The 11,148-nt window shown below is 43.6% G+C and overlaps 1 protein-coding gene across 1 annotated transcript in view; it reads right to left on the reverse strand.

Annotated features, from left to right (window-relative positions):
- Window positions 1-10,659, reverse strand: part of FERMT1 (FERM domain containing kindlin 1) — a gene marked incomplete at both ends in the record, with an annotated part of 33,851 nt that extends 23,192 nt beyond the window's left edge. Inside the window, 5 exons of the mRNA XM_080930984.1 lie at window positions 1,872-1,974; window positions 3,412-3,625; window positions 4,728-4,874; window positions 7,913-8,146; window positions 10,509-10,659. Coding sequence (XP_080787110.1) covers window positions 1,872-1,974; window positions 3,412-3,625; window positions 4,728-4,874; window positions 7,913-8,146; window positions 10,509-10,659 — 849 coding nt within the window. The remainder of the gene's footprint in view (window positions 1-1,871; window positions 1,975-3,411; window positions 3,626-4,727; window positions 4,875-7,912; window positions 8,147-10,508) is intronic.
- Window positions 10,660-11,148: the final 489 nt, after the last annotated feature.

The following is an 11,148-nucleotide window of genomic DNA, read 5'->3' on the forward strand; positions in this document are numbered from 1 at the left end:
GATCCACCCCACAGTTACCTGGCAAGACCCAGGTATGCCAGACTCACTATAAAAGGGGTTGTTGGCCTCCCCCTCACTCTCTTACCTCCTTACCCTCTGACTCTCTTACCCTCTGTCCCTTCTCTCCCCATCCCCCACTCCCCATGTTCCTGGCCGGCTGACCTCTCTTCTGCTCAATACACAGCACAAACTCAGCAGATTGCAGTTGTAGATTTATTTACATATTGTAGAGAGAGAAAAAAAAAAGGCCATGAACTTGAGAGGGAGTGGAGGAGGTCATGGGAAGGGTTAGAAAGAGAGAAAGTGAGTGATATAATATTTTAATTAAAAGTAAAATTTTAAAAGAAAAAGAAAAATATTTTACTTTAGGATAAAGTACTATTTTTAATACTCTTTGTAGGTCAGAAATATTTCACAATTTATGAAGCACTTTTTAAACAACAAAAACATAAAATCACAGAAAATGAACCAATTTGTATCTAGTAGAAAATGCAAAAAAAGGGAAGCACAAACAGGTTTCATAAGGAACTTAAAAACAAAGCAAAATGAAACACTTGCCCAAATGTCCTCTTTTGCCACAGTTCACTGGGAATGACACATTCTAGACCCAGGACAGACCCATCATCTTTACCCTGGGTCCAATCCAAGGCTTTATGATAGAAATAACGAGGAATAGGTTAGGGAAGTGGTTCAGTCTGCAAAGTTTTTGCTGAGCAAGCATGAGGACCTGAGTTCAGATTCCCAGCGCCCAGTATGGTGGTTTCGATAATCCCAGTGCTGGGGAAGGGTAGACAGGAGGTCCCAGGGACTTGCTGCCAGCCAGTCTAGCTAAATTTGGTGACCTCGGCATTCAGCTCAAGACCTTGTCTCAAACACAAGTTATAGAATGGTAGAGGAGGACACCTCATCTTGACTTTGGCCTCCATATGTGCAAGTGTCCAAAACACACATACACACAGAGGGAGGGAAGGAGGGAGGGAAGGAGGAAGGGAAGGAGGGAGGGAAGGAGGAAGGGAAGGAGGGAGGGAAGGAGGGAGAGGAGAGAGAGAAGGAGGGATAGAGAAAGGGAGAGGAGAGGGGGGGAGGGAGGGAGGGAGGGAGAGAGAGAGAGAGAGAGAGAGAGAGAGAGAGAGAGAGAGAGAGAGAGAGAGAGAGAGACATGGTCTCACACACACACACACATAGACATACAGACACAGACACACACACAGACATACACATAGACATACAGACACAGACATACAGACACAGACACACACATAGACATACAGACACAGACACACACATAGACATACAGACACACACACACACACAGAGAAGGAGTAAGGTGTTTTGTTTTGTTTATTTTGTTGTAGTTTGTTTTTGGAAGATATTAAGTAGGGAAGCTGGGGAACTAAGGCTGTTGGTGGCTGAAAGAGTTACAAATCACCCAAGAGGGCAGAGGTGTTGCTGCAGGGGAGAACAGTGTAGAGAGGTAGAAACAAGCTCCTCACACAAATGCTCAGAGAGAAATGAAGAAGAGGAGGATGCACAAGCCTTACACAGGGTTGATGCTAGGAGGTTGCCTGGATACACTGTTTCATTCCGTGTTTTCTATAGGGCCAGTTAGCTGCTGACACTCAGCTCTATGAAACAGCTTTCCTGTAAGCAGGACAGCGACAGAAGTCCAAAAGACTCATCTTAGCTCTTAACTCTCCTAAGACGCGTCGGGTCGAGATTCACCAGTGCTCTTTACTTAGATGATCTATTTCCATTAAAGACATTTTACACGGTGGTGGGGTGTCTTATGTGGGCCACCTTGTGATCCTGGAAAGTGTCCTCAAGCACGTCACAAAAGGAGAACAAAATGAAACAAGAGAACGGTTTCTTACTTTAGGATTCAAGTCGAAGAAGGTGTAGTATTTAAATCTCAGCAGCAGCTGTTCATCCTCTTGGATGCTTTGTTCCATAAGGGATCTTGAGGAGTCCAGCCAACTAGGAAACAACAGGTTAGCATTTAAAAACCAGCTCACTTCCTATACATACCCACCACCCCACAAAAACCCATGGTCTTGAGCAAGGGAAACAATATCGGCAAAGCCAATGAGCACGTAATGGCTTGTATTTGCATCTTACCTTACTGTTGTTAGGTTAAAAAATATTCCTAATGACACATGAAAGTGAAGAAACTATGGGGGTTGATATCTAGTGTTTCTCTTCTTTTTTTTCTTTCCCTCACTTCTTCCCTTCTTTCCTCCCTTTTCACTTCCTTCCTTCTTTCCTTCCTTTCTTCCTTCCTTGCTTTCTTTTTTTGAGACAGAACCTCACATGTATTCCTAGCTGGCTTTGAACATGTGATCCTTTTGCTTCCTGAGTGCTGGCATTATAGACACATGTCATCATGTCTGCCACTACCTTGGTGTAGCTGATGAGGTGACCAAGTCTTTGTGAATTTTATGATCTATGCTCCATGATGGAACCAGCATGCAAGTCTCTGTCCCTAACGGCTGCCCTGTTTCTCTGCTGTGGTCAACCCAAAGCTAGATCTAGCTTAACCAGTGTCCAGTCTTTGGACAAGCAACACAGCACTGCCATCTACAGAATTCATGGTCGAGAACTACACAACTGCATAACAAAATAAAGTTTGAAACTCATAATTGAAGGAACTTGGTAATTTTGTGTTGTGCTGTATTTGTGGCTATCTTGTGCATGTGCGACCCATGGGCCACAGCTTGGACATGCCTAGTATATCCTTTTGCAGAGATGGGAAAAATCACGTGTGCTGTGCAATGCGTTAACCTCTAGCCAGATGTGGCTATCGAACATTTAAATGTGAATAATGTTGCATCTTAATTCTATTTTAGTTTATTCTATGTATGAGTGCTCTATCTGCACGTACAGCTGTGTGCCAGAAGAGGGCATCAGATCTCATTACAGATGGTCATGAACTACCATGTGGTTGCTGGAAATTGAACTCAGGACCTCTGAAAGAGCGGCCAGGGTTCTTAACCACTGAGCCATCTCTCTAACCATAGGGCTTAGTTTTAAATAGAGAGAAGCAGTGTTCTGTAAAATGCAGTATAAGCCAGGCTGACCACCTTTAACATCTCCAACAGGTTCATAGAGAGCACCGTGCTTGTAAGTTACTCTCTATCCCCCTAAAACTCTTTTTGCACCTGTAACAGCAAGAGTCAGTTATGGATAGGAATGCATCAAGTTATTTGACAATACAACAGTCTTGTCACCCTTTAAAGGCATTGAGACCACCCTAGTCTCTGTTCATCTTCTTTTTCTGTTAAAGTTAGCCTTCTGACTTTTGCTAGCACAACGTTCATGCCTACAAACCCCCAAATTATACAGTTCCATCTCTTTGACATCTCTTAAATCATGATCACCAGTTCAGACAAGAGGAAGATGAAGTCCCATCCTTACCCTGCATTCATCTTGGCTTTGTCAACCAGAGATCGAGGCTGGAACATGTCAGCGAGCACATCTGGTGACGGAGGAGGTTGGCTGAAGGCCAGAACACTGCAGTTTTGCTCTGTTAATGGGCTGTCACCAAACCAAGTCATAGTGGATAAGGCTGGTGTCCCGTTGATGGGGTCATATGTGGGTGTCATGGTCTTACTGTACAAGCCAGGGCTTACTATGAGGCAAGGAGAGAGGCATGTTACTAGGTGATTTATCTTAGGAATCTTTAGAAGAAGTTATACTGAAACAACTTTGATTCAAATGTGCCAGGAGACAGGGTGATAGGGAGGTCAGGTACACACAGGTAAAGATCTTGTCTGGACCTTCCAGTCCTAGGATTTCAGACATGTAAAAGTTTCTGAAAATCATCACAGATAAATGCTGGCAAGTAAACCTTTTCTAATCATTCAAAGTTCTCTTGTCTTCTGGTGCCATTAGGGAACTGAGGGCATAGATACAAATGTCTCAGACAGCAAAGAGGTGTGTTTGCTACTTTTAAGAACACAGCAACTGCTTACCTGACTCTCTGAACACACCTCAAATTCCCTTTTATTCTTTTGCTTTGGAATACACTATACAAGGAAGCCCTCGCTATTACAAGAAAGCTAGTGAAGTTGTTTTGATATATATATATATATATATATATATATATATATATATATATATATATATATATTTTTTTTTTTTTTTTTTTTTCCCTTAGAATCTTTACCTGCCTTTCCTGTACAAGCCAATGGAAACTGCTTAAGAAAGAGTCACACAAAGATAAACCAGAAAAAGAAAAATGTATCTAAATGATCCGAATTATCTTCTTTCTAAAATTTACTTTTTCAACCACAATTCAGGGATATATGTACTAGCATTTTACAACATATGATACACAATTAAAACCATGAGTTACTAAGCATACCTTTGTAAGAGTATAAATTTAAGACCTCTTTAAACTTACCGAGCTATTCCCTCAACTTGTCAGTTGATCCTTTGCTTGGAGAGAAAGTGGAGAGGGGGAGGGGCAAGGGAAAGGAAGAGGGAGGACACATGGATTCCCTTTGTTGCTTCAAGAGTCCTGGTTGGGGCTCCTTTAGACTCTCTCATCCAGTCAGTTTACAAACTGATGAAAGAGAGAGAAAGGGGAGAGAGAGAGAGAGAAAGATAGAAAGAAGAAGAAGAAGAAGGAGGAGGAGGAGGAGGAGGAGGAGGAGGAAGGGAGGCAGGCAAGGAAGGGGAGACTGGTTTTCCCTTGGGGTCTACAGTCAGAAGGTTAAATAGCCCCTTACTTGGGGAACCTGAGCTTGTTGAAGAACTTTCCAGGTTCAGGATGTCTTCAATCACTGGGTCTCTACTGTTTTTATCTTTCTTCTTTTTCTTTTTACAACAGTCACCAGAAGGCTTTAACAATGAAAGTTCTTCTGGTCTTCTGATGTCTAAAATAAAACAAAGTAACACCTGATAACAGCAAAAAGCAAGAAAACGAAACAGAGAAAAAAAAAAAAAAAAAGGATTCCTTCTGAGACTCACAGCTGTCCTGTGTAATGACAGGTCTCTGTCAGGCTCGGGAGATTTGGACAGCAAATGGAACCCACTACGTCTGGTTTGAAACAGCAGAAAAGGAACAAGACCCCAAGGTTGGGCAAGGATAGCAGATAGTGGTGGGAGGCTCAGAATAGTTCAACTCTTAGTCTAGTTGTCGTTTTAACTCGTGATGAAAATATTCAAATGCACACAGAGCAAAGGGGATGGTATCAAGCCTTCAGCACAGGTTTGCCGTACAACTCCAAACACATCAGTCGGTGTTGTGCGGCTCTTAATGTTATCCACGAGCTACTGATTTATCCTTTCTGATTTGTGGGCCATTGACTCTGCAATCTCCTTTTCCCTACACAATGGTCATCATTTCCTGCTATCCCTTGGAGGGGTCCTTGAGTTCTGTTTTGGCTTCTGAGTCGCCATCATTTCAATGTGTGCCAACCTGACTCCTAATCGCCTGAGAGCATCTGGTGTCTGTCAAGGGCTGTGCTGCCATGTTCTTTGCTGTGCACCTCCAACAGTCCATGTGAGAGGATTTGAGCTCCCGGAAAAGAGCCTTCAGTGGTAAGCTCCTTCTTTGGTACCTTCAACCTCCTGGAACAGCCTGAAGGCTGTCTACACTGCCTACCAGAGGTCCTGGCTGCCCACACTGTGACACTCTTACTGGAAAATGAATGTCTGTCCTTCATCTCTCTTCCTGTTCCTCACAGCATCTCCTGGCATCAGGACCTATGTTCTGGATTCCTTATCTCAGAGTTGGCTTTTGAAGAAACCAAGCTGCTATAACCCTTCCTTGGCTCATCCAACAGTGCAGCTGCAGTTAGAGCTGCTGATAATCCACTGAGCACCCTCAATTTCAGCTGTAATCCAAGGAAGTGGCTGCTTTAAGGGTTCTGGTACCTGCTCTCCCAGATCCTCTCAGCCAGTCAGCATCCACAAACTGCTTGGTGCTCAGAGGTCTGACTCTCCCCATCAGCCAGGATGCCTGACCATCAGGCTACAGACACACCTGGGACCATCCCAAATGTATGTTTCGTATGCATCTGATAACTTAAATATTACAGTGTAAGCATTAAACCTAAATAACAAAGTGAAGCTCCACTAAAGACCTGTGCCTCCTCTGATCCTCAGGGGAAAGCGCCATACTGCTAAACTGATCTGAGCTCCTGGTGGTAGATGTGATTAGAGATGCTGAGCAGAGCTCTCTCTCTTAATGTGTCTTCAAAGCCACAGTTAGGGAAGAGAGCAGCTGACTGCTTGCCCTCAACTGTGACGTGTCGCCTGGTCCCTTTGGGGTGTGGAAAAGGCTTTTTCATTTGGTCTCTGACTTGATGTTGGAACCCTCGCTAGAATACTGCCAACTACAAAAACCAAACCAAACCAAAACAAAACAAAAAACAATAAAAACAATGTGTCCTTTTGCTTCACATTCCCCTGCCAGTGTCAGGGACACTCTAGGAACTTGTGCTCCCCAATGGAATATTCCATGCATCCAATGGTTCACTAAACAGCCGCTGGGCAGCCGGTGTGTGCTGGACATTGCTATGCGGAGTTAGTGTTTCTGTCCTTGTCCTGTTTCAGGCCACCAGAACTCTTACCATCTAACATGGACATCCCCAAACCTGTGAACATCTTCCCTTGTCTGCTCTACCTCCCATCCCATTTGAAAGCTTTCTACTTTTTCTTGCCTATTTGTTGCCCATCCATCTCTGCCTGTTTCAAAGGGCAAGATGTCTGGGATCTTCATCATAGTACCAGCCATACTCCACACTGCCTGCTGCACCGTAGGGCTCGATGAGCAGATGTTGAATGAATGAATGAGTGAATGAATGAATGAATAAAGCAGCTTATAGTTTAGTGGGGGAGAGGGAATACTCAGTGAGACCTAATATTTAATATTTTGTGTTCACATCCTGAGTGATATTTAATATTCTTGGTACCAAAGAAGACACCCACACGTTTAAAAAAGTAGGAAATAAGAACCACTCAGAATACAAGGGTCTCTGTTTCTGTAGTGAATCGTACAGAGAACAGACCAGTCAGAGTAGTGATGTCTCTGTGATATTATATCCATGAGACACCAGTTCATCAGGTAAGCCTGGTGGCACATGCTAGCAATTCTAGTATTTTTTAGGCTGAGGCAGGAGGATCACATGTCTGAGGTAAGCCTTGGTTACATAAGATCATACTTAAAAACCACCTCCCCAAAAGATTAGGCTTCTATTTATAAATGTATTTTGTGTGTATGTGTGTATAGTATATATACAGATGTTTGTGTGTGCACATGTGTGTGAGGTCAGAAGCCGTCATTCCTCAGGAGCCATGCACCTTGTTTTATTGAGATGGGATCTTTCTCTGGCCTGGACCTTGCCAAGTAGGGCAGGCTAGTGGGCCAGTGAATCCCAGGAATCCCCCTGTCTCTGCCTCCTCACCGCTGGTACTTACTAAGCTCTCTCCCCAAAGAGTGCTTTTCTGCTTAAGCTTCTTAAATGACGTTTGTCTTTATTTATAGGAGCCAAGTACTAACGAGGGAATTAAAGTGCAGTGCCGTCACCCCAAAGACAGAGACCACACAGTGTGTCATAATAAAAGATTTGACAGAACTCCCATTCTTTGGTCTGTCTTAAATATCTGCGTGCAGTTTGGAGAAACAAATTCGGAGTGGCACACTTAACATGTCCCACTTCTACTTACAAATGTATTTGAACAACCAGTTGTAAGCCTGTGGAAATGACTCTGATTTATGCAAACAGTGTTCCTCTCCTCTCATTCCACTTGGAAGGGCTGCAGTGCTCTGCCCTGGGCATGGGAGTTTCCTTCCTTGTAAAGGAGGGTTCTCCAGCAAAGGCTTGAGGCGGGCAGAAAGCCCAAGTAATTTTCCTGTCTTCCTTTGCCAAGAGTCTAAAGGGCACAGTGGCCCCTGCAGGGAACTCACTCAGCACTTTGCAGATATCAGCGACAGCCTTAAACACCACAGCTGAGAAGCTGACTCGCAGCCGCACCGTCTTGGTGTTGGGTAGACGAAGGCGAAGCATCTTATGCTGAGGGGTGAAGAGGAGCTGAGCGTCAGCCTGGACCCCACACTTGTCCAGGGTCCAGTGCGTTTTCAGAAGCCAGCAGCGTTTCTGTTCCCACCACAGAGCAAAATCGGACCAGTCCTGGGCTATGTCTGCAAAAGCGGAGGAGACAGTTTATGAGAGGAAGCCGAGCACACAGGTTGCAGACACCCCAGTCTATTTGTGGCGAGTTAAGCACTAACCTTTAGCTACAATCTCTCTCTCTCTCTCTCTCTCTCTCTCTCTCTCTCTCTCTCTCTCTCTCTCTCTCTCTCTCTCTCTCTCTTAATGGTTCAAAGGCTCTACAGTTCTTAGCTTCCTTCCAAAGTCTCCCAGGAGGGGCAGAGAGAACAAATGGTGTCTGAATTCTACTCTTATTTACTTCTAGGTATCATGAAAACACTAAAACAAAACTTTAGTTCTAATGAATGCTAAACCTCACCCCAAAGCCTTCTATGCATCCATCTTGATTGCTTCATCAATCGTAATCTCTTAGAGAGATTAATTCTTGTGCTACTGGGTCACAAGGGAACAGCAATGGTCCCCATGGGCCACACAGAACACAGAAAGCTGACAGATCAATCTCTCAGCGTGTTCATCTCCTCTTTCATATTTGCAGTGTGCAGAACATACGCACTGGTGTCAGAGTTGCACCCCCCCGTGCCCCGTGTACACCTCCACACCCAGGCTTTCCTTCAGCATTAGTGTCAAAGGTGAAATTAATGTTTTGTTGGTGTGAAGTCAGTCCAATCTTTCGCTTTGCTAAACTTGGAGACATCAACCTTTTTTTTTGTGGTGGTAGGGGAGTTTTGAGATAGGGTTTCTCGAAACATCAAATTCTTTTGGAGGGCGTTGGATCCGTAATTGTTCTCTTTGTCACAGGACATATCTGCTGTGGTTGGGATATGGTTTGAGGGTCCCCCAAGGCTTTATGACTTGAGGGTTGATCCCCACTGTCAGGGATGAAGAAGGTGGAGATTTAATCTGACCCCTGTATTGGGAGGTGGAGTCTTTAGGAAGTAAACAGGATTACGTTTGGCCTCTAAAGTGCAGCTTCTCTGGTCGAATCTGTTGCCTTTACAACAAAGCAGGAGAACCCAGGTAGAGACGCACATGTGAACGCACACTCTCTTACACACACTCCTTGCTACACAATACCCCATGCTGTCTTGAGAGTCTTTTGGTCTTCTATCATCAGATGTAGTCCCTAGCCCTTTGGACAGAACCATGTGCCAAAATAACCCTCTTTTCTTTACAGTCACCTAGCCTCAGGTATTTTTGTTATAACAACAAAGGAATGAACTAATCCAATCCTCAAAAGAAGTGTGTATTAAGAGATATTATATTCTACTACCAATATGAAGTGATCATGGAAATAACTCAAATGTTCATGAAGGGATAGTGGATAAATTGTGGTAGGTTCCACACCATAGGACATCACTTAGCAATAAAATTAGATGACCCCAAACTATATGCAACAATATGGATTTCTTTTAAACATAAAATTAAATCAAAGGAAACAGCTATTAAGGTGTATATCCCTTTGGAGCCCATTTATGTGAAAGTCAAAAACAGGAAAATGAGAGGCCAGAATGGGGGTTGCCCTTAGTGAGGCAGCGATGGGGAGTGAGTAGCAAGTGTGGGCTTGGGATAGGGAGCAGGTGACGTTCCTTCTGGATTTGGGTGATGGTCACGTGAATATGGATGCTCACTAACCTGAGCCTTACAATACACTTTTCCATCTGCACACTGCCTTCCATTCAAAATGCATTTAGAAAAGAACTTTGTCTTGGGGTAAATGAGAGGCCAGCATCCAAGGCCTCAAAAAACCAAAACCAAAACCAAAAACCAACCAACCAACAAACAAAAAAACCCCCAGAAAACAAGACATTAAACTCCAAGGCCTCAAAAAGACTTCTCTTTGTCGGTGGGAAAGTGAGAGATGACACATTGACAGCAACCTGAGCTTATATCAAGTGTTTACAAAGAATGGATTCTGTCATTAATGCCATGTCACCTAAGATCACTGTGCTGTCTGGTGGGATGGGCCTCGACCTTGTGGGAGTATGGCATTATACCTCATCTATCTATCTATCTCTCCATCTATCTCTGTCTATCTGTCTGTCTATCTATCTATCTATCTGTCTGTCTGTCTGTCTGTCTGTCTATCTATCTGTCTATCTATCTATCTATCTATCTGTCTGTCTGTCTGTCTATCTATCTATCTATCTATCTATCTATCTATCTATCTATCTATCTATCCATCCATCCATCATATTTTGAGCTTTTACAAACATGGCTAGATTCATTCGAAAGCTCTTGCATGGTTCCTTCTTTCTCTTCCTGGGAGAAACTAGAGGTGGGGAAGAGGGACATGCCGTCTGGAAATCTAGGGCCGGCCGTAGAATGTAATGGAAGGAGAAGTCACAGAGAGGGGTTCAAACACAGAAAAACCATGGAGAAGGAATGACTTACTCATCTGTTCCACGAGCTTAAGCATCACTCCCCCGATGTGCAGGTCACCAGACACCCTCAGTGTGACTTCTGTCTGCCGCCCTTCATTTGCATGGTCGACTAGGACCACAAGCTCCCAGGACGCAGATGTAAAGTCACCAGATGACAGCATTGTGGTCCAGGCAGGTGTCTTCAGGGACAAAAGACAAATATAGATCAGAATGGCAGGGGACAGTAGAAGGTGCCAGCGGGTCCTGGGAGAAGAGCCATTGCTTTCCACTGTTATATATTTTATTTTATAATTTTATTCAAAGAATTCTGTGAGGTTCCTGGTACCTAGATCCTAATTAGGATCCTAACTGTATATACAAAAAGACTTATAAAAATAATCACAATTATCTAAAGTTCTGTTATCTTCTTTTCTCTACTGAGGTATGTAGTTTTTGCCCATATAATATATCAATCTTGGCTTTCAGTCTCTACTAGTTTTTCTTGGTTTGCTCTATTTTAACAGAACACAACAAATCACGGCAAGCTTCCACGAGATCCTACAGGAACGTCCATGTTTACTGAGACATAGTTTGTGTGATAAAACATACAGATTTTAGTGCCGCAGTTCAACACACTTTGCAGCATGCAAAAACATACTTCCATAAACTCA

This window comes from Micromys minutus (assembly GCF_963924665.1).
Source record: "Micromys minutus genome assembly, chromosome: 17".
NCBI lineage: Eukaryota > Metazoa > Chordata > Mammalia > Rodentia > Muridae > Micromys > Micromys minutus.